This window comes from Cyrtonyx montezumae, unplaced genomic scaffold (assembly GCF_038088225.1).
Source record: "Cyrtonyx montezumae isolate F1298 unplaced genomic scaffold, pur_monq_1.0 scaffold_3, whole genome shotgun sequence".
NCBI classification, from domain to species: domain Eukaryota; kingdom Metazoa; phylum Chordata; class Aves; order Galliformes; family Odontophoridae; genus Cyrtonyx; species Cyrtonyx montezumae.
In genome coordinates, this window is record NW_027072034.1 from 48103608 (window position 1) to 48128280 (window position 24673).

General features: G+C 37.1%; 1 protein-coding gene across 1 annotated transcript in view; it reads left to right on the top strand.

Annotated features, from left to right (window-relative positions):
- POLA1 (DNA polymerase alpha 1, catalytic subunit) overlaps positions 1–24673 on the top strand; it is a 187095-nt gene that overhangs the window by 146314 nt on the left and 16108 nt on the right. Inside the window, 1 exon segment of the mRNA XM_065741504.1 lies at positions 40–136. Coding sequence (XP_065597576.1) covers positions 40–136 — 97 coding nt within the window.

Here is a 24673-nt window from a genome sequence, read left to right on the forward strand (position 1 = left end):
ATCATTGTGTTTTGTAATTACTACCTTTTTATTTTGCAGTATTCTGATAAGGCCCTGTACACTCAGTTATGCTTTTACCGGTACATTTTTGATGTGGAGTATGCAATGGATAAAGTGATTACTGAAGAGGATAAAGGTAAGTTTAAATTATTACTTAATTAAATATAGCTCAAAAGCTGCTCACATTCTAGAAACTAAAGCTGTCCATTTGCACTCTTCAATGAAATCTGATCTACTAGGCTGTGATTTAGAAGGGAAAATAAAAAAAAGTAGGACTGTGGGATCATTTGTAAGTGGAGTGTGTTGTGTTGGAATAACAAATTGAAGATTGTATGTCTCTGTTCTTTTGAAGCAATTGCACTTCGGAAAAAGTGCTTTGCCTGGAAGTTATGCCATTAGAGAAATCTCTTTGTGTGTAGTCTGAAGGATATGTCAGCTTCAGTAAATAGGCTAATTAAAACTATGCAGTTTCTAAAAGAAGCCAATTAAAACATATTCACGTATTTTTTGAGAGGCCATTTTTATCAGGGGCAAAAATGATGGCTCAAGAAAGCCGCAATGCTAATTGTCTACAAAGCTCTGCTAAATACAAAATGTATGCTGATCTCTGGAAGACTTTTTTTCCTCCTGTCATCTTCCAATATCTGTAGTATTTGTGAGCCAAAACATTTCTAAGCTGTAATGGATCTATGTGTTTTGTGTGGCTGAGTGATTCTCAGGCTGACGGAAAAGTATCTCTGATGGGTGGCTGATGCGCCACTGATATGGAATTCTGAACAAAGCTGAGTTTTGAGCCCACCTCTAAAGTGTACTATTAACAGAGAGCACTTCCACTGTGGTTTTGGTGATGCTTAAGAAAAAGTACTACCTCTGTAGTCAGCTTTTCTGATGGCTGTTCTGCTTTAGAAATCTTTCCCCTTCTCTGTATCACCAGCTAAATCTGTGGGTGATAGGAGACTAAATACAGTCATTCTTTCAAAATGTTATTTTGATGAGCTTTATATGAAAAGCAAAACAGCTTTAATATCTCAGCAAAAAAAAATGCTCAAGTAAGCTATTTTTTTGGTTCTGGCCTGTTTCTTCTTTTAGAGATTCCTGTTTCCTTTCTTAATCCCATTTAAGACAATGAACTCAGTCAGAATGGCTTTGTATGTCCAAAGGCCAGTCTGTGGGATCATCTCAGTCTAATACAACTTTGTAGATGTACTGAAGGAATACTATGTAATGGTAGCTACTACTAGCTGAAACTCAGTAACTTGATGTGTATCTACCTAATATGAGGTTATAAAGGTAGATGTATCTTCGAGGGTGATCATATCCATCCCCTGCTAGAGCAGACCATCACATCTTACAGAGGTTTCATTTTGAAACCTGTAGGTGGTTCTTCACCTTTCACTGTTGTTCAAAATATGTTTCAGGCACTCGTCCTATGATTCCTGAAAATTCACTATAATTTTCCCGTTCTAACTTGTTCAACTAGTGTTTGTCCATTTACTGAATCTTTATTTCCCCTCCCTGATATTCTCTGCTATGCTTTTAGAGACAGTGGTAACATCTCTGTTTTGTTTTAAATTAATACACTTATAGGTTCCATTAGTAAGAACAGTCCTCTGTTGCGTGATCCTTCTTGGTTTTTTTTAGTCTTTTCTAGGTTGGATTCTTCTTTCTGTGCGAGGAACTACAATTTTAAGTGGTATTTTGGATGGTTTCTGTGTAGTCTTGTACGCTGCATCTGTACATTTGATGGAAGTACATCTGCTGGTGCTATCCTGAGTCATAGATAGCTCTTAGTTCATAGCTGCAGTGTATCATTAACTTGTAGTTACATGATGAAAGAAATGTTGAGATCTGAGATTTTTTTCCTCCTGTCACTTCTGAATCAGAAGTTTGTGTCTAAGGCTTACAGCTATTTTTGCTTTTTTGTTTTGTCATAATTTTCTTGGTTTTGTTCATATTGGACTGCTTAATCTCATTTATAAATTTAAACATAAGATGATGGCTTCTGTATTCACATAGTTTCTCACTGCATGCCTTAATCAGAAAATGCTCCCCGAACCTTCACCAGTAGTTTGAGAAAGTTAAATAAACTCAGTAGCCAGAGAAATTTCAAGGTAATTTTAGAACTTCACTATGACTTCCTGTTTTCTTTTATGGTTCACTTTTTCAGCACTGAGTATTTTTGTATTTTTCTTAGCTCGTTTAAATTTTGCATAATCTTAGTCAGCCAGTGATTTCAGGCTTGGTACTGCAGCAAGTGTTAAGGCCAGATTAATTAGATAGATCTACTATGTCTGCCTTTGAAAATTGGTTCTCTTCAGAAGATAAACTAGTTGATCATCCACAGTATACAGTTATCTCCTATTTTTCAGATATCTTTTGAGAGGAAAACATCTTTTATTGCTCTAAAAATACTTGCTGAATTTGAGAATAATTACCTGTAGCTTTTTGGGTCACCTTATTTTAGAGATACCGGTGTTCTGTTTTCTCACAAAAGATTTACTTTGTGGTATTGAAATAAGTTTATTTAGTGAACTTCCCTTCTTAACACAAAGCTTATATTTATTTCCCCTTGAAAGCAAAATAAGTAAGTAAATAAATAAATTCCATGCCATATTTCACAAGTCATTCAGTGTTCAGCATCACTTAACCATATCAAAGATGATGGATTCTATGATTTTTAGATTCCTTTTTTACTATGTATGTGACTAAATCACTTATTTACTGTTGTTCTGATTTTGGTTTGGGGATGGGTTTTTTTGCTTTTTTTAAACTTATTTTTAGGGAGGTTATTTTTAAAACTAAATCATGTGGACTTCTGAATTTCTAAAGACTAGTTCTTTGTTCCTGTAGCTTTTGCTTATTCATGCTATCAGTTAAAGGTTGTTATTCTTGGAGTGTTCTTCTATAAAAAGTTTTCAGTTGCTAGAGACTCAAGATAAAAACGTTGAAAGGAAATTTGAAGGAATTCATGCTTTAGAACCCTGAGATTTCACTGCTGTTTCACCCACATTTTCTGTATTTGCTTCTTCAAAATAGAGAACTGTAGTTATAGAACAGTTTTCTGTTTATTCTGCTATTTATATTGAAGGTCTGTGTTATTTATTGAAATGGAATCTAAAATAATAATTGCGAAGTCAGTGGGAGTTCAAAAGTCATCCAGCCTGCTCCCTTTCATTGCAGGAGGATCAATACTATGATCCTGTCTGTCTAGCCTGCATTGTGAAGATAGGATACATTTTAAAAGGAAAAAAAAACAAAACAGACAAACTCAAACCAACGCTTTGGTATTGCAGATACTACAACTTGACAGATTATTCAACCAGTGTCTTCTTCTCTATCTGATGCAGAGACCTTTTCTGTATATTTAAGGTGAATGTTTCCCTAAGCTTATCCTGTGTATGATGGATAATATATGCTTTTTTTCTTTGAGAGTTTTGCATATTTAAAACTTGTGTGCTATTTCCTGTGTCACTTTCAACAACAAACCTGAGTTTATTCACATAATCACAGGATCTTAGAGGTCAGAAGGGACTTCTGGAAATCATCTAGTCCCACCTTTTGTACACTTGAACATGATGATTTTCATGGAACTAGCTATTTGAATCTGCTTGAGATCATGTTAGAGCTCATTTCTGAGTAACTAAGGTTTAGAAAAAAAGTGATAATTAGGTGTATTGCTTTTACTTAAGCAAAATTAATTCCCATTTCATTGTCTGATGAGTCTCATAAGATCTGTTGAGCGTTCATTACCCTGGACTCTAGCATAGCACAGTGTTACAAGCAAATTAGTATGTTGACTACTGACATAACTTTCCCAAGTCACTTATGCATATAATCTGTGGCTGTGGAACTCTAGCGGTACCCACTTTCCATCACTAGAATTAACCACTTAGACTCAAACTCTATTTCCTATCTTTAACTGGTCATTTATCTATTCCTTCTTAAGCCGTACCTGTTTTTTCTTCTTAAAAGGTTTAGGTAGTGAAATAGTATCAATCAATGGACAATATTAGTAGCATCATCTTGACCCCATGCTTGTTGAATGCTTTATGATATTCTTAATAGGTTTGTGAGATGGGCCTATCAACCTATGTTGATTCTTCCCCAGTATATTGTATTTATTCAGGTGCCTGCTAATGCTTTTTTTATCATTTCAGCTCATTTGCACAGTACAGATTGGCCATCATGTCATTCATGTTTCCTGGGTTTCCCTTTAATATCATGGAAGATAATTTCAAAAGCCAAACTGAAGTTAGTATGTAATCTCCACTAGATGTCTATTCTGGGTCCTGTTACCTAAGGAAATTACAGAGGCTGGCATGATTAATTTCTTTCCAGCCCTTTTTATCTATTAGTCTCCTTCTTGTCATCTTCACATTTACAACTAGATTATGGTCCACCTTTTCCCTGTAAGAATTAAAAATAAGCCGTTTGCTTTACGTGATGTTTTGTTATTACAGAGGCTGGTGAAGCTAGCTGTCAGTTGTAACATCCAGGAATATCTAGATTATATAATTATTAGCTATTAGTACTATTATTAATTGTTGCATTTATTCTCCAAGTTATTGTTTCCATTCATCTGAAAGTTGAAGGTCTTTCATGCTGATGATACAGTTTAATATGTTAACGTTGTGAAAGGTGGATGAGGTTCTAAGCTTTCATACTACACAGGCGTAACTCTGAAATTCCTTTGCTGTCTTTCTAAATTAGGGACTGTTGCACAGTCAGTGTCAGGTCAAAACCAATTTAATTTTCAATATCACTGTGCCAAAACCACTAATTTACAGCTGCCAGTAATAGTGTCAGGTCTGTTTGCTCTGAATTAATTTTTTTAATCAGGAAAGGAAAAATTGTGCCATTGTGAGCAGTGAAGAGCTCAAAAATGTATTCAGCTCTTCCTTACAGTCAGAGGTTTTCAAAAGTGGGTTTTAGCAACAGACGTTGCTGCTTAGGCAAGCAGAACAGCAAGAAGCACTAGGAGTAGCAAAGTAGTAACGTCCTCTTTTCATTTGGATGGAAAAAGGATAGGTAAACCAGCAGTGATTTAAGTACATGATGTTTAAATCCAGGAGTATGCTCTCTTTGTATGCTTTAAATTCAGAAGTGGAAACCAGTGTATTTTAATGGCTGTGTCATCAGGAAATCAAAATAAAGTGTAGTAAGTTTTATATCATTATCCCATTCAAATATTGGTATTGTTAAATATTCAAAGATATTACTGTTTTCATTTTGCTTCTACAGTAAAATGAAAACCTTTAAAAATGAAGATAAATGGAGCCCACATAAAGTCAATGAAACTACTGTGCCTCACACGGATGTCTCTAGCTACTTCCCTCTCCTAGCATAAATTAAGACTTCCTGGAAGACTTTGGGTAGGGATGTGCAGTTTCTTTATTCACAATGAGTGGAACATCATTCAAAAATTGTGTATTAATATAACTGAGATTGTTCATGGTGGTTTGTTTTTTGTTTTTTGTTTTTTTATAGAGAAGCAGGATCCTGATCTCAGGATTTTTCTGTTTCACACTAGAAAATGGAACTGAAAGCTACCACTTCTCCACCATTACAGTTCTAAGAGACATAAGGTCACAAGTGTTGTTTGTAGTGCATTTAGGTGTTTCAGGGGCAGAAATTGCAGAGATGCTGCAGTATGTTCTTTCAGAAAATATTTTCAACCACTGAGCCTCCTCTTATTGAATTCCCAAAAGTTTGGACATATCAGGTTATTAGATAGGTAGAAGAAAGTGAGGATAGGAGATAGCTTTGGAAAGAGTGATTTAGTGTTCCTGTTTGGTAGGGAGACCTACATCTTTGAATTATATGTCAGTTTGTGAAATGGAATGTAATTGTTTTGATTGTGTACTTATAGACTATGATTTTGTAAATCCTGAGGCATATTCAGAGGATGTTTTTAGACTTCTATCACAGCTATATATCTGTATGTTCCTTGCTTCATCCTTGCATACAGACAGCAGAAACATCTGATTTACTTTATGAAGGAATAAACTGCAAAATTCTGTTGGCAAAAAATGACTCTCTTCTATGCTGTGTGTCCTAGACACAAAAAAAACCCAACATAAATTAAAATAATAGCAATAATAATCCAGCTGTGAATATTTGTGTGAATCCTATAATTTCAGTGTTCGACATTCTTTCTTATTATGTTCTCAACTTGATGTGTGAAGGAAGAGGTCAAACTGAATTTTTAATTGAAGAATAATTGTAAATCTTTCAAAGAAGACAGAATGCAATTGAGATGTTGTCAGAGCAGTTTGTGGTAGCGTATGTATCCCTGTCAGCTGGTGATGATGGTGAGGTTGAGGGACATTGAACGAATGAGCCTGAGCAAGATGTCCCTGCTCTGCTGTAGTGTACAAGTTCAATCAGATGAAGGGAAGACATCATGTGTGAGAGAGCTGGAAGGATTGTATGTATGTATGGGAAGCTGAGGCAATGAAATGGAGACTTCTGGTATCAGAACTACTAGACATTTATCCGTAGGCCAAAAGACTACAAAAAAGTTGCAATAACTAAGAAAGGAAATGTAGCTGATTATGGGAATCAGGGGAAAATAAAGAGAAACCATGTAAAGAACCTATGTGCATATATGTGTGCAATTGCTGAAACTTGGTGTAACTTTTGTGAGTACAGCTCAATAAACAAAGCAATTCTGTTGCATCTTCTCTTTAGACACTGTCACTGAGAGTTCAGTTCCCTATATTGATCTTTACATCCAAAAAAATACTGCTGTGCACATTTGCTTTAAAGTACTTTGTCTACCAATCATATTGTTTTGAAGAGGTAATCAAATACTCATTTTCAATAATTTAATCTTTTGGTAGATCTTCAGAAGCACTTGTTCATTTTTCCTTCATGTGTAGTTCTGTAGAGAAAGATTCTGGGACTTGAAAAAAAAGTCACTATCTTGCTTGTGTTTTTGACTCACTGACTTTTAGTCAAAAAAACAAAAAAAAACCACTCACTGAAGGATTTTGACTGCTTTGATATAGTGTATGGGCAGTTAGCTGATCTGTAAATCCTAAGTTATCACGCTTTTTTTCATGACCAATTTGACGTTTTAATGTCTTACACATAGCTGTTCTCTTCTGTTCTGTTTCTGCTTGTGGGGTCTTTTTGTTAAACCTGTGAATCTAAGTAAACCCCATTACAACTCACTGTTACATTTCTATAATGCTTTCTCTGAACGCTTAGCTTAATGGGCTGTGACACCTCTCTGGGAGTTACAAATTCTTGTGAATTATTTTCACTGCTTGTGAATGAAATAAATAGAAATAATGAGTTTCAGCAGCTGTCGTATGTCCACAGTGTGGGAACTCAGTGGCATGGCAGGATTACATTTGCTGTGGCTCATACCTCCAATAAAGCAGTTTTGATTAATGAAGACTGTATTATTTTTTTTTTGCACACTGTGCTAATGTTCCAGGTGGATGAAGTAGTTGGCTTGACTAACTGACTCCTCGCGAACTGGAATGGTTATCTGACTTCTTCACACAAATACCCTGCTACTACTGATAGCTTTTTTTCTTGTGTGGGAAAAATATCTTCTCATTTGCCTTTCAGGTTTTTTTTTCCTTACTTAACAGGTTGGCATATATCTATGTACTTGTACCCTAGGCTATTTTGTCTAATAGAGTCTATCTGCTTCATCAGTTCCTTCATGCTTTGAAACAGAAAATGTTCTTTAAAGCCATTTTTTTTCTTTATTGTTTGTTTTTCTGTCCTCAACTTTGACAAAGTTTTACACTTTGACTCTGTCTTTCTGGTTTCATCTGTGTTAATGTAAGTTTGGAGTTTTATTATTGTTCAACGCAAGCCAGAAATGACTAGGCTTCTTTTAGTGACTACTGTTTCTCATGGCAGTAAGCTTTTTTCCGTAGTGAAAAGTGAAAGATGAGCATCTTTCTCCCTTTATAAGACCTTTAAATTTGCTTAAATCTGTGGATCTGTCATTGTAATAATAATAAAAAAAATCTTATATTTTAGATACCAGAATTCTGACTTTTATGCTAATGTAAATATATATATATAGGGGCAGAAATTGGAGATATAAATACAAACAGTTTAACTCCGTATAATCCATTCTGTGTACATGCGCTTCGACATCAGAAGAGTAATATAAATGTAAGGTCTTAAAGAGATTTAAAAAAAGATACAATTATCTGTATGATTTTTAAGTTGCATAAGAAATGTATTTTAGAGCTTGCCAGTGATGGCTTATAATCACTTTGATATTTTGAGGAAAATGGTAGCTTTAAACAGATGATAGAGAATTTATTTTTAAAAATGTATTGTGCTTATACAGTTGATGGCTTTTATTTCCATAATGTTTTTTACTACATAATTATACATCTTAATTACGTAATTACCGTCATAATTATTATGTAATTACATGTAGTTCCACTAATTACAAAATCAGGAAGTGTAATTATCTACTAAAAACTTTCTGAAATCTTATTTGTTCACTAGAGATTATTTAAAAGACCAGTGACCTACTGAAGATGATGTACAATGTTACACATCATACCGGCTCTCCTTTTACCTTTCTTCATGACCCGTATAGCGTGAGAGGGTTGTGGAAGGACTTCCATGTCTTTAATTATTATTTCCCATAAAATCAGTTCTGAGGCATTGCCTGTATTGCCCAGGGATTCAGAGCCTCTTGGGTTTTGTCCTTGATACATTCTGTCTTTTAGTTGGAAAGATTCTGTAGCTGGAGTTACAGAAAGTTGTATGCTTTCAGTTGACACCTTCATCGCTTTATTCTTTGTAGTGTGGTTGAGACTGTCTGGGTCAGGTACAGACCTGGTTGGAAAAATGTTGGTTATGTCCATGTGTAGGTAGAACAAAACCTTTATTTCCCTGAAGACGTGGAGAATTCAGTTGATTTCTCACGGGCCAACAATTTATTTAATTGAGTAAAACTGCTTTTTTTTTTTTTTTTTCTAATTTGGTTTTCTGTTTGGATAAATGTATACGTTTATGTGCTCATTTATAACTATTGCACACACTTAATTTATAAAATTGTTTGATGATGCAGTGAGTGACTGAAGTAGATCACTGCATGCTAAGAGAAAAAATAGTAATGCTTAAGGTGTTGTATGCTTGTTTTGTTGTGATATTTTCTTACACTGGGGGATGAAAACTCTTGTTTTGTACAAAATCATGATAGAAAATGTTCATTTATTGTTATAATATTGAAATACAGATGAATACTTTGAATAACAAGAAACAGTAAATGTGAAAGAGGTGATACAAAATGTAAATGATCAGAATTTGTGATACTGATAGAAAGGGAAAGAATTGTAACTTACAAGTCAGCCAGGAAGTGGTCACTTAGAAGCATGAAGAAAATCTGTCATTGGAATTGTAAGCTCTAATTTCTGTGAAGCTAATGACTTGATACCAGCTTCATATTTGTGTCTTTGTATAATCTATCTGTGCTTTCTAAGGCAACTGTTTAACTTTACAGAACCTATTTTCAACTCCCATACTTGGGTCTGCTGGTAATGTGAATCTGCTACTGTCTTGTTAAATGCAGGAACCTCAGCTTCTACTAAACATGCAAGTCCTAGAGAGAGTTTGTCTCCAAACCAGCTTGAATTGCGTTGGCCTTTAGAAGAAGCACACAGATGCATTATTTTGAACACACTGTAAAAAAAAGTTCCTTATTTGATCTCCAGGATTTAAATTAATACCACAAATAAAATTATTTTAATTATTATACTTACTGAAGCATAATAATTGCACAGGAGACATTTATTTTGAAATATCTTTTTGTATCCTTAAAAAACAGAACATTTATGTCAAGACATGATGAAAATGTAGTTATGTTCTTTTCTCTAAGAAGTGGGCGTGGGTGAAGTCTTCAGTAAGGCTATGTAGAAAACAGTGGTATCAAAAATACTAATTTTATTTTGTAGGACACACAAAAATAGTACATGATGTATAGTACAAAAATGGAGCATTATACAGAAGAGTATCTCAGTGCAGCTTAAATTTACTTTATAAAATAAAGTTCATCAATTCAATTTTTATCATTTCTCCATCAGAAAAACATGGTGGTGTCAGGCAATACCAACTGATCTCTCTGGGGGAAAAAATGGCATACTTGAAGCCCTGAGTACTGCTACCATGAAAACGGAGTGCATGAGAAACTATTTGGAGTACGCATTTCACAAAGGCATGTGAGACCTCAGCTGTTACCTCTTTGTCTCACAAGCAGTGCCACCACTTCCACAGGTTTCAAGTCCCCTCTTTTAACAAAGAAACAGTCATTTCATGATAGTGAGTGAGTAGTTCAATGAGATGGAAAGAGATAGCACTACCCACTTTTTTTTTTTTCATTTTTTTCCCCTTTGATTTTTAGTTAATTCCAGGGTCATCTCATAGATTATCATGTCTTATTTCAGCTAATATAATTTCACTACTTTTAGAGAGCAAATTAGTCTTTCATGACAGGTCAAAATTTCGTTCAGCCTTGGAGAAAAAACACAGCAGGATTTCTTTGTGTTGTATCCCACTTCTGTGAGGGGACTTGGATGGAGAAGGCTGATTTAGGCTTGGGTGCTCTTTGTTTTTATCTGGTATAAATTAGTTTGAAAGAAATTGATTTGTTCCTGCCAGGATTACAACTGTCAAAGGCATATCAAAATGTTTTCCTATGTTATATTATTTAACTCAGAATATAATAATGTAATTATTTTGACATGAAAATGTTGTGTGCTGCAGTATTTCCACTTATCTTTAAATAGATATTTTTCACTTTGTGAGAGATGCATCCAGTAAGACAAAACAAAAAAATGAATAAAAAGAAGTGAGTGACAGCCTAAGCTAGTTTATTTAGATGATAAAAACAAATAATATTTGATGTTAATAGAATTCTGTGGAGTTGGAATTAAAACATTTATGTTAGTTATGATATTGTTTCATATTTCTGGTGTAACAATATATATTGCATAAACAGCCTGCAGCACATAGCAGCATTTTTATCAGATGAACGTTTTGAAATTAGGCTACATATTTTGGGGGAGGGCAAAAGAATACTTAAGAAAAACTTAGAATTGTGTTATTTTTCTACTTTCATGAATCATATACATGTGTATGCATCTGAAATTCTGTGTATTTATTTATTTAGTTCTAGAACTGATCCTGTAGTTTTAAACTTCCTTCATAAAAAATGACCAGTGGTGAGTGACCAAAATAAATATAGATAGTGTGCTTACAAAGAGCATGGACCTACTGTGGCTTTGATCAATAATGGTTAACTATTATCATCAGGATCTTGATGTGCAAAAGTTTTATTATTTCATACTTCAGATTCAACTTTAGATTTAGATTTAGACCATATTTTAGAGGCATTGATGGATTTGGAATTGTTTGTCATGATTGCAGTTTTGAGATAACCTAATATATATAGTTCAACTGTTTGAGGTACTACTTGGTTTAAGAAGTCAAAAGTGTAGTGTCTTGGTTGGAAATAAAGGAAGAAAAATGCCCTTAATATGGAAAAACAGTAGATGTTGGAATGTAAGATATATGCATTTCATGAAGCACAAGCACTGCAGCTCTTCTTGTAGGTGCATTTAGACAGAAAGGAAAATGTGGGTTCTTATGTGAAGGTTTAGTTTCTGAAAATCTGGATGCAAGTTTAAAGCTATTTCTGGTTTTTGTGCTTCTGTACTCTGAAATTTATCTGCTGTTTCCCAGTTTAAGCCAGACCTCAAATATTGCAAAAAAATATTTTCTCCATGTTTCCAAAGGAGGGAAACTGTGATATTACTCAGAAACCACAGTGAAGTGCCTGTGCTTTTTTCAGCTTTTCTATAAGATTTGAAGCCTCGAGTTCATTTTTGTTTAATTGAATTGCTGTAACAAATCTTATGCATCAAATGAAGTGTTCAGTCAGAAGTTCCTATTTAGACAAAACATGTATTTTATTTCAGTATTTAGTCTTTCAAAATGTGAGCGTGCTTGTGTTTTCTATTAAGTACCCAAAAAGGATCATTTTTGCTTTATTTCAGCATTTGACAAGATTTTCAGTTTTTCTAATATGCACAGGTAACCTCTGCCCTACCAGCGACCACAGCTGCTGCACTGACTGGTTTAAGCTTTCCCTCTAACACCCACTTTTGCCTGTGTTTCTGGCACCAGTATAACATTTGGCACATTTCTGTGCTCTCTACTTCGCAGCTTCCAGGTATATGTGCTGCCATGGCAAAAAGTGCTTCACCTCACTCATACAGGTCTGGGATTTGCTTACCTCTTCCACTGTTGAGTAACATTTCAAAAAGCATTGATCTGCTTAAATAAAAAGGCAGGAGCCGTTAAAGTTCTGCCAATCACTGTAACATGTTTCTTTTAAACCCCAGTGGATTACCTCACAGAGTAGCATAGGACAGCAATTTTGGTGACCTTGGTTTACCTCTTGGAGTACTGGTGCATCCTTTTTTTTTGGGGGGGGGGGGGGGGGACGGGTCGGGACATTTTTAAGGAGTTTTAAGGAGCCCTTCACTTTTTTTTTTTAACCATTTAAGATGGGTTAGGTAATGTCAACAGATCATTTGCATAGTAAAGCCTTACACTGGATGTTCACACCTTAGGAAACCTTTCAGTTATTTGTTAGCATGCCTTTGCTGCAACTGTGGAAACGGTAGTTCAGTGATTCAGCATCACGCTTCAAAAATTATACTCTACTCCAACAGGATTTCAGGTATTGAGATTTTTTGTGTAACATAGCAATTCTAGAATAAGCATTTCTCTTTCAAGGGAGAAGGATCGTGGGTTTTATTTGTTTGGTCTTTGCTTCTTAATAGACTGATGAAAAACTTCCTATGTCATGTCACAGATCAGGACAGTATGTTGGCACTATAATCAAGGGCCCAGCAAAATATTACTATTAAAGGAACTTTTCAGTAGGCTTAGAGATTCTGATTTGCTTGCTTGCTGGGGATTTTGTGTGTGTGTGTTTTTAACAAGTTCCATTTTATATGGGAAAGAGCATGAGTGCAAAAGGAGAATAAAGACATAAAAAAAAAAGAAAGCCAGACTTATCGAGTGATCTCTTAACAAACAAATTTGACAAAAAGCAATCCTAAAATGCACAACATAGAAAATGTAGGAAAGAGTCCTGAGAAACTGGGAAAGATTTGGAGAGACAAAAATAATATAAGGTAATTTACATTACAGCTTGAAAGTGAAATAATCCATTGCAAGATGTAGCCTTCAACTTTGTGTGTTACTGGAACTCAATGAGGATAAATTAAGGATTTGCATTTCTAATAGAAGGTCCCCAAATTTTAGAGGGTTTTTTTTTTTTTTTTAATTTTTCTGTTGCCCTTGTTATCCAGTTCTCTTGAATTCTGCTTAATTCTTCTTAATTAGGGAAATGTTAAATTAGATATGTAGCTATACATGACTAAAAACTGTTGCATGGTTGTAAGCTGAAGTCTTACATGGACATTGGTCATCTTCCAAAGAATTCTGGAGTTAGAGTAGCTTGAGAACAGGTCATTTTTTATTATTTCATTCTGGATATGAAAAGGGGAAAGAAGGGAAAAAGTCTCTGGAAAAGTTTGTCATACAGAAGATTTTATCATCTTCTAAACATAAAATATGATTTGGGAGGAAACTCTCTTCTCTGCAGATATCAGCAGTTTTACAGATGGAGTACATCCTTGGGAAGATTCTTCAGCAATTGCAAGCTGATGTTTTTGCAATGTCTCCAGCAAGCCAATATTTCTGTTGAATAGTACATTTTGAAGGCCATTATTTTGATAAACCATGTTCTTAGCATAATTCAGATTGGTGCATATACTTTGGTTTTAAAAACAGAACTCTGCAGCAGAGTGTGAACTACAAGCAATGCTCAAGAAAAAAGATACTGTTGAACATACTCAGAAACCTTAAATTTAAGACTTTTCAACAATGTAGGAGCTTTGTATCACCCATTTGGTATAACTGGCAGAGGCCCCAAGGGCGCCTAAAGGTCAAACAAACTTAATTAAAAAGCAAGACTTTCTAGTGTAATATATCCCAATTACAAAGATAATGTAAATCACTACAGTGGCAGGACTTCTATATAGTAAGAAGCCACCCTTATCTTTTCAGCTGATATACAATGCCTTTAAAAAAAGTTGAGTGATGAGTTAGGAAATGAGCCATCGTAGACAACAGCAGTAAGCTCAGGAATTTGTGGGAGTATGCATGAAGATTTTAAAGTCTCTTTAGAGGAAATCCATCTGATGTGTTGCCTTATGTTTAAATGGTAAGGGGAGAAATGAGTGAAAATTCTTCATCTTGCCATGGGTAGGATTTTCTGTGCGGAGCTGCATAATGGTCCACCATCAGATATACCTTATGAAGTGGTATGTATATGGTAGTATTCAGACTAAAATTTGTTCCTTGTAGTACATATGCAACAGTGAGGTCCTATGAGAGTTGAGGTCTGAATATCTGTAAAACATGAATCACTTAAAAAGCTGAAGGGTCTCAAGTTCAGTGAAATGACCCAAGAATTTGCATACATCTTCTTTATCTAGTGGCAGTGATCATATACTTCACTAAGATTTGTGTGAACACAAGAGAGGTGCACAGAAGACAACAGAGTAGTCCAACCCTCTCCTCATGTACCCTCTAGTGCTTTGCTACTCTCTTGTCTGTGCGAAGCTAAGCAGTCATTCTATACCATTTGTTATGAGTGGAGAAAACCCCCTGCAAAGATAACACTGTCCATCTTCACTTACTGAGATCTGGAGTTCAAGTGTCTGTGTATGAATTTATCAGCCTGTGCACCCCTGGGTAGTGGAGAGCAATAGCCAGGTCTAGGGCACGGCTTATCTAATATCTCATTTATGCTTGGCTGGTATGGATCACACATGAGAAATGCTTCTTTTTTCCTTTATGGAAATCCACAGGGACTGATTCTAGACATTCTAGAAAAGTGTATTACTCAAAATAATTGACTAGGGTCATAATTCATGAATTCACCATGTTAGATGCCAGATGTGAGAAACTGTTACATACAGCTCTCCAGTTGACTCAAAGAATAAAAAATAACATCCAAATAGTTTCCATTATCCTTCTACAGTTACAACCTCTGTTGTCTACAGCAAGGTGAGAAGAACGTGTTCTTCTGAAATAAACCACTTCTGCCTCCCAGAATAATCTATTGTTAAATGATATGTAGTTAATAGTAAAGACTTGAGGAAAGGCATCTAGTCAAAACTGTTAACCAGAAGGAGATGAAGTACTGTAACTCCCACTGCTCCTTCAGAAGTCTGTCGCAAGGTCTGCAAACCAGCCTTTAAAAATCATTCTCAGAATAGAGTTCTGGTTTCTGTCACAGAAGAAAACTGTTGTTTTGTGGTTATTTGGATGGAAGCAAAGGGTATAATTCTTCTAAGCCTGTAATGTTTTTCAAAGGGACAAGCCTAGAGACTAAATTTCATGTATGGGGTCGTCTGGAAATTAATTTAAAATCATCAAGGTGAAAAGCCATTATATATTAATAGCTGTTCTTTACCCACAAAAGATTCTAGCAGTTAAAAGCCAAATCCATCAACCTCTGCTTTTTCATATTCAGTAAATACAGGGATTTTGATAACTAGACGAACTTGTCCCAAGGAGGAGTTTAATATTCTACAGATCATAGCACATAATCTTTCTGCTTGAATGTCAAGCATGAAAAGGGGAAAAAATACATTTACAAAGTTGATTTAAGAAAGTCACTTAAAATGTATTTCCTTATAACAGAGCAGCTTCAGATAATCCATTATTTTATTTGTAGACTCTCTTTGAGATGTGGAAGACAAAAGGCATGCATGGATTTGTAAGTGTATCAAGTTAGTACACAAGGATCAAAGGCTATCTCTGCATGAGGGACTTTGCACATTCTCTTCCAGATCAGCTGCAACATCAAGGACAGGAAAAACTGTAAAGCATTTTGTTTGCTATGTGTTCAATCTCCTGTCATCTGCTAATGCAGTCTTTGTCAGAAAGTGCTTAATGTTGTGGTACCCACGTAACCTGTTTCCCTGTTTCACTTGCATTGTTCTGCTATATATATATCTCCTATAATCCCTACTCCAAATTGCTGACTTTTCACAAATTGGAGATGATCAGTAGGCATACTTCCCTATGGAAGAAAGAAAAAAATAAATTGACATCCTAGTTGTGGGGATGGTTGCATCAATGGGACAGTGTATTGGTGTGTCCTTGATATATTATGGGCAGCTGAGCATGTTCTCTCACACTATTTCAGAGCCGCTGGTCTTATGTTGCTGTTGAAGGGCAAAATAGAGGGTACAAATCATATGGGTGGGTGGGGGTCTTCAAAGAGAAAGGCTGTGCTGACCCCTGAGTCAAAATAGCTGCAGGTGTGTGTTTTGTCGAGTTCTGTAATGTCTTGTGGATGAATTGGCAGGATTCAGGAGAAGTGTACGGGAAGAAATGGGAAGAGAACTCCTTTAAAAAAAAAATAAAAAATCTTTTCATTTTCCTTTGACAGTGCCCAGTGTATTAGAATAATGATTTTGTTGACGTCACTGTATGCTGTTAGGATAGGAACGGTGTTCTACAGCACTGGGCCTCAATGATCTGTTTTCTTCCCAACTGCTTTTGCCCATTGTTTCAAATTAAAGTTAGCAGAGAGTAGTTGGTCACCTTTCCTTTGTGAAATGCTGGGGTTTTTGAGATGCTTGCTCAAGATGTTTTCCTTAAGAAGTCGTTAGCTTCCTCTAGGAGTGGACAGTTGTTACCTGTTGATTTTCTGTGTGCATTTTGTGAAGAATGACTTATGACTTCTTGACTTCATTGATCTTTATTGAAGTCTAATTACATTAGAAGCAGCAGCTCCTTCTGTTCCTCCAGCTGATTTCATTCCTGTGCTGATAATGTAGTCAGCACATTACCAAAAGAACTCCCATTTAGAGTTTAGAACTCCCACTTAACTCCATCCCAGTTAGGATGGAGGACCAGGACCGGGGAGGGGAGCTAGTGAGCATTTCAAATCCTGTCATTCTTTCTTATGACATAGGAACAGATACTCCTCTCTCACTGTTTGCTGGGATGGCTCTTACATGTTGTTCATGGAGTTTGCAAACCAACGTCTGTAAACCTGGTGAGGGGGGAAGTGAGTATTCCTCATGCTGGCTACTCTTGGCAATATCCATCAGGTAGCACCAACAGCTCTTGAAGGCTCCATCCAACCTGGCCTTGAGCTCCTCCAGTGATGGGGCACCTCAGCTTCTCTGGGCAGCTGTGACGGTGCCTCATCACGCTCCAGTAAATAATTTCCTCTTAAAATCTAATCTAATTCACCTCTCTTTTAGTTTAAAACCATTCCCCTTTGTCCTGTCACTGTGTGCCTATATATACGTATAGCTATGGATCCAGAACAAGCAACTACGGGAATATTTTGATGGTGCTTCTGAAGAGGATTGTTTAAGTCTCCTTTGCACATAGTCTGACATGACTTTGTGTTGGGCAGCCTTTCCAGAAATTCATCTAAGAGGCTCAATTATTGTTTTGTTTTGAATTATCTGTATTACTAAGAATCATACATCTATCTTGCCCCTCAGCGATCAGATAAGCATTTAATTTAAGGGGGACAGAAGATTAAATATTTAGAGCCAAGATCTGCTTTTGATGGGTCTCTTCTGATTCAGAATATCCTCTGATTTTGTGATTTTATTTTTGGAGTATCAGTATGCTGCCTTCAGGATATGTATGCTACCTTTCTGGAGATATACTCATTTTTCATCATGCGTCTCTTTTTGGTGCTTTGGGGATCTGTGTTGGTTCTAAATGTATAAAATAGTGTGTGGGAGTAGGTGACAGAGAGTGAGATCGAAATGGCTGTTAGACCTCATACGTTTGAAATTGTCACAAAACTCAGATTTAAAACATGTTGATATGCAGCTAACAATCTGCAACTTCACTTGGGATGTATCTAGCTTCTGTCAAATACTTGAACAAAAAGTTGTGAATAAGTTGTGCCACATGTTGGTTAAATACAGATATACTGGTTAGTATTTCAGGCTTTTTTGGATGAAATTTCTCAAGTGGCAGTTATTCATTGTCTGAGGGTGTGGGGTTTGTGGTTTTGTCATAAGCAAAATAAAGCAACAGTATTTAACCTCATGCTTTGTCCAAAATTAGATCACAAACAGCATTTTTATTTTGTTTGTTGTTGATCTTCTGTGCGGCAGCAGATGCTTTAGTGTGATGTCATCCTCCCTGTTTTAGTGACCATTTTTGACAGAGCAATTTACTTTCATGTGTCTTGTTTTACTTACGTGCATGCTGTCCTTGTGCCTGATGTTGTGGGAAAGTCATTTCCTCAAATCGGCTATGGTAAAGATTTGAGAAAGTAAATGGCACTTGAATTCCAATTCTTCCAACAGTGCTGGTACACCAGATGATCATTCTCCAGAAAAGGCTTGTCTGATAGTCATCTTCTGTTACAACCTTTTGGATAATTCTGCTTGATTTGAAATGCTTTCAAAAATTTCCTCTCATGCAGATGCTAATTAGTGATTGACTGAATGAATGCAGTCTGGTAAGGTGCTGTTCCATTTGTAAGTTACTTCAGTCTTGTTAATCAGAATTGGTTTCAGTAGCTTTTGGGAAAAATTTCTCTGCAGGAGAAGTGTGTGCAGCACTCAAGGCTAAACTGTACAAAGTTGAGGTATGGAAAGTATGACAGTTGTGATAGATAAGACAGCATTTCTCTCAATGTTTTTTGGGGTGGGAAGTAATGAGATCAGTGTATTTTTAATTCTGCGAATAACATGGAAGCTTGTTCAGCTTTTGAAAGCATATATTCTTTGCATAAGGCAGGCATTTATACCATTTTATTAGTAATCTGGAATTATATGACTGCAGTTAAATATGCATATTTAATACATGCAAGAGCTCATGAAAATCCATTTAAATTTGAAATACAGTTTAAACACCTCATAAAGAGCAGTCAAACCTACAAAGTTGAGTTACAATGGGTTATTATATTATGGCTAGCACACTACCCAGTTGCACTTATTTATTAGAGATTAGATCTTTCTGTTGGAATTTTCTGGCTTTTGTGCTTTTAAGCAATGACTTAGATGTTTAAGATGTTTCTACTAGGGGAAATCCTTTTCACTATCCCTTTTCCTTCCTTCCCTTTTCCTTCCTTCCCTTTTCCTTCCTTCCCTTTTCCTTCCTTCCCTTTTCCTTCCTTCCCTTTTCCTTCCTTCCCTTTTCCTTCCTTCCCTTTTCCTTCCTTCCCTTTTCCTTCCTTCCCTTTTCCTTCCTTCCCTTTTCCTTCCTTCCCTTTTCCTTCCTTCCCTTTTCCTTCCTTCCCTTTTCCTTCCTTCCCTTCTCCTTCCTTCCCTTCTCCTTCCTTCCCTTCTCCTTCCTTCCCTTCCCTTCTCCTTCCTTCCCTTCCCTTCCCTTCCCTTCCCTTCCCTTCCCTTCCCTTCCCTTCCCTTCCCTTCCCTTCCCTTCCCTTCCCTTCCCTTCCCTTCCCTTCCCTTCCCTTCCCTTCCCTTCCCTTCCCCTCCCCTCCCTTCCCTTCCCTTCCCTTCCCTTCCCCTCCTTCGTTCCTTGTGGCTTTAAACTGTTTTTGAATATTTTAGAGAGTTTTGTGTAAAAAGGGATTAATCACTTTGGGAAGCAGGCCATGTTCCAGCTGCTGATAGGTCTGCTTACATTTCTTTTCAGTGTTTTTGCGAACAACTGATCAAATTAGATTCGTCACTCTTGGATTGTGGTGATTTTAAAATGAAATGGAATACATTAAAGCAGCCAACCACGTTGATTATATTGCAAGCCTCATTTAATTTCATACATTCACACATTGTAGTGAAAAGCAGGATTTTTTTTAATGCATGATTGTGACTGTAGCTTTGGCGACTCCGAAGGTCATCTGTAATCGGTGCATAATTTATTAGTGTTAGATATCTGATTTCTGAAAGTGTGTTCCACAGTGCTGCATATACATTAAGAGTAGGGAGCAAAACAGTCCTATTGCTCTCACTCTACCAACATGCTGTTCTTGAGACCATGCAAGTCCTTATTGGCCACTGCTTTGAAACCTTGGCACAGAACTGGGCAGTTGCTATCTGCAGATCCCATTGTTGTCTGTTCTGGAGCACTGGGGGATGAATCAGGCATTGCAGAGGTGGCAGTGTGTTCTCAGGAAGGTGCTGACACAGCGTGCTGTGGATCCTTTTTCTGATCAGATGACTGCATTTTCCTGCTGTGTTCATAACAACAAAATACATTTCTGAATGCTTTTCCTTGTGTTTTGTTAGATGGCACCTCTTTATAACCCGTGGGAATCTTGAGTAATACCTTGGAGATGACAGTCAACAGAACTGCATGCTCCATTTTTATACAGGCTCCCGTATCCCTCTCCTTTACATTATGTTGCAAAATAAATTTGTTATTCTCCTGCACTTGCCCAGAAGTGAATGTCCTGAAGTACAATATTCTGAATATTTGTTGTTGGCAAAGTGATAATCAGTCTAACTTCACATTTCAAAGCAAACTTTACAGATTTGCATCTTTCTCATTGTAGAAGAGTGGGAATTACACAGTAGCTTTCAAGAGGAATTACTGTATCATTTTAGAAAAATCCTGCATAGGTTTTTAATGTAATTTATGCTCAGAAAAAAAAAAGTCTACTTATTCAGAAATATGGAAAATATTTTAAAGTGCTGTATAGACTGTTCTGTGCAGAACTATTTCCTTTTTATAGAATTCCGTTGGGAAAGGAAAAGGTGCAGCTTACCACCCAGATACTGACTGCTAATAATGGGAAAAGGCAAAAAATGCCTGTCACCAAGCTGTTACTTAATGGCGCCACTGCAGGATTGGGCCTGTGGCCTAGTCCCATGATGTACCATGGCCTTTGTGTTACCCATACAGCAGTAGTTCTCACAGGTTTGAGGAGCATGCCTAGTTCTCTAAATGAGAAGATCAGTGATCTTAATTAATTTATTTTTTTTTCCCAGGAGATCCCTGTTTTTTTGGTACTGAGGAGCCCAGAATTGGACACGGTACTCTAGGTCTTGGCTCCCTGGTACAAAAAAAAACAGGGCTCTCCTGGAAAGAGTTCAGTGGAGGGGCACAAAGTTGATAAAGTGCCTGGAGCACCTCTCTATGAGGAAAGGCTGAGAGACCTGGGTCTGTTCAGCCTTGAAAAAAGAAGACTTAGAGGGGATCTGATCCACATCTATAAATATCTGAAGAGTGGGAGGCAAAGGGATGAAGCTGGACTCTTCTCAGTGGTGTGGGGCCATAGGATGAGGGAAAATGACTGCAAACTGAAGCATAGGAAGTTCTGCACAGATGTGTGTGGGAACTTCTTCCCAGTGCAGTGACGGAGCAGTGGCACAGCTGCACAGAGAGGTGGTGGAGTCTCCTTCTCTGGAGACATTCAAGACCCGCCTGGACGCCTACCTGTGCAACCTGGGCTAGGGAGCTGCTTTGGCAGGGGGTTGGACTCCATGATCCCTAGAGGTCCCTTCCAACCCCTACAGTTCTGTGATTCTGTAATCATGTGCCTGCTCAAATAAAGCACTTACTCATTTAAAAATATATACCAGGGACAAAATTTGCAGATTCCTTTAATCATTATTTATCCATAGAAGGAGAGACTCCAGAGTAATGCTTGTGCTTGTTTTTTTTTTATGCTCTAGCTTGTTCCGTGTTCCCCACATGAGCTAATAAACTGTTCAGGAACACAGTGAATAGCCCAGAGGGCACTAGCCAATGTAGGAATGCAAGTTAATTCTTGGAAGAGACCTTTCTTAACCCAGTCTCTTTCAAATAGGTGCCAAATACAATGAGGGAGGTGTTCCCAGGAGAAAAGAGTTCTGTCCATTTTTAACAAATTTACTGAACACCTTGAACACAACTGCTTGACCAAAAAGTCTCCATAATTACTGGTGTAATGACTGAAATGTGGGTGTGAAGTACAGTATCTGAGAATCCCTGTGCAGGATCTTTAGAATTGCTAGAGGCTTAATGTAGAGATTAAGAAGCAGTTGTCAGTATCAGTTCAGTACTGCAGTACTAACTACAGTCTAATCAACTGTATTAGCCATGGTTCCAGCACCAATTCAGATTTTACCTTGGCACAAAACATTCATGTTTTTTCCTGGATTTGGTGGATCTTTAGTTTTCTTTTCTCACTTTAATATTTCTCCTGTTCATATGAGTTTCAGCAATAGTAGTTTTCTGCTAGGATGAAGTTCTAATTGTTATCTTCACATGAAGTTTGTAATTAGACATAAAACCATTATTTTCTTCAGTGTCAGAAGCCAAAGCGTTTACAAGAAAACGTTTTGGTCTGTTGTCTACAAAGCAATAGATTTGTCTGACGGATGAGGCTAGTAAGTTCATTTTCCTGTTCGGTTCCACCCATCTAAATTGTGGAGTGCGTCGTCACCTGAACCTGTGATTGTGTAGTGGATTATGTGTTCTAAAAACCATTAGAGCTGTGAATAGTACGTGGTATCATCAAAAGACCTTCACAGTTTCTGTCTCTTACAAAGAAGAAAAAAAAAAAGGTGACTTGTGTTAGTATAGACAATTTCAGTGGACTCAACATGCTTATATCTTAGAAACCTTGGAACAAAACTGAGCTGAAAGTGTTACTTCCCATTATCTCTAGCAAATTATTTGAATAAACCCTTACGTCCATCTTTCTTAACCCTGACATCTTGCCTTCCTTCTCTTATGCCACTGCTCACAATATGTGCCTTAATGTATCTTGCCTGTTTCAGTGTCTATGAAATAGTTTCTTACTGAAGATGTGTATACAGTAAAATGTAAGGTGCTGAAAACCTCTGGTGTTAGGAATATTTCCTTCCAAGATTTTTTTTTCCTTGTTTTCCTGCCATTCCTATTCAATGTGCAAGTTTAGGCAGCTGCAGTGTGACTGTGTCCTCTTAAATGCTGCCTTTTTAGCAGATGATAAAGGCTACAACAACAGGCAGGCATGCGGCGGGGTTGAAAACCCCAAGCGTACGGCTGGAGGTGCTCAGCTCCTGGCTGTGCTCAGCTTTAAAGCACTGCACCTTCTCAAGGTAGGCAGCCACCCATATGTTGCTCACTACTTTAAAGACTGTTACATGCTCAAAGACTTTTTTAAGTTGTTAAAGATTCTGAAAGCCATGGATTCAGCACCTTTGTTGGAAGCATCGATGGAAGCAAAAATCCACCGAGGGTTATTCAGCACAAAGATACTGCCTGTGTTTCTGAAAGCTGCAGAACTTCCTGAGTTGTTCAAAGTTGGATGTGGAAGCCAGGACCCTGTTTGTCCAAGGTATCTGAATTAGAGGCTAGGTGAACCTTTAGTCAGCCCAAATGCGAGGTCTTTTTATTTGGTTAGTGTATGTGTGCTCTGTCACAAAACATTCCCATGCTTACAAAGAATAAAACATTTGATAAAAGACAGAAGGAAAGTACCACACTAGAAGCTTTAAAACATTTGCACAATTACGTTTAGGTCGATATCCTTGTTTTCTGGGGGATTGACACCTAGTTTGTCACCCAGAATTCCTTATCTGTTTAAAACTCTGAGATTCTTGTCTCTTAGGGGCAGGAGATGTGGCTTTCCTGGCAGTGTTTGTGTAATGCAGCGTGTTCTTCCATTTCCAAAAGCCAAGTTGTGGCAGTGCTGCAGCTCCGTATTAAGCTCTCACATGGAGGAAGCGACAGCTGAGAGTGGCCTTGCCAGCCCCACACTACTGATGAAAGCAGTAGCTCACAGGGCATGTCAAACCCACTTCTTAGTTCCTGCAGAGCGTGTGGTTGCCTGATTCATTAATACACGGTGGGCAGTTACTTTGCTTTCTAATCTTAATTTTTATTTAATCAGCGGCGCTAGAAATTTGACTAGGTTACTGTGACTATTTAAAATGTGCCTGAAAGTAGTTTATCTGTTGTGGAGAGTTGAGCCAGGTAGTTGGAGTAGGAAGCATCAGGGAAGATGACATGCATTTCTGTGTAGATGCTGAGCAGAATGAAGGCAGGATGTAACAGCAGCCTCTAACATCTTCTATTTGAGCTTTCCAGTTTAGCTTTTAAGGAAATTAGACAATTCTATTGGTCTTTGTCTCAGTTTTGCACATTGCATTTGAAATATGTATGTAGATCTTTATCACATGCTAGACATCTGACTGTCTGACTTCACTGTTACAGGTGAAATTCAATTTAGCAATTTTGGCAAAATGAGGGAGAGGAATAGCTGACCTAACTACAGGTTCTTGGTTTAAAGATCCAAGTCCTTTGTTGTTGCCTTTCCTCCTATGAGGGAAAAGTAGGAATTGCACCTTACCCTCAAAGTCCTCTGAGCTTTTGATGAGACTGAGCACTGCCCAAATGTAAATTGTTTTTAAACTGTTAAAGTGCCTTGCTGAGAATGGCTTCTAGTAAACTCTGACTTGAGCACCTTCAGCAATTATTGTAGTAGCAGTGTTTTATTCCATAGAAAATACAGTTGCCAGCAGAGACATCTCTGAAACAAAAATTGGAACTGTAGTGTACTGGTTTACCTCTTTTTTCAGAAGGCTGGGTTCACATCATTAGTTATTATTTGTATTATGCTGCTATCTAGAGGTCTGATGCACCATAAAAAAGGCAATTTTGAAGACCACTTCTGCCT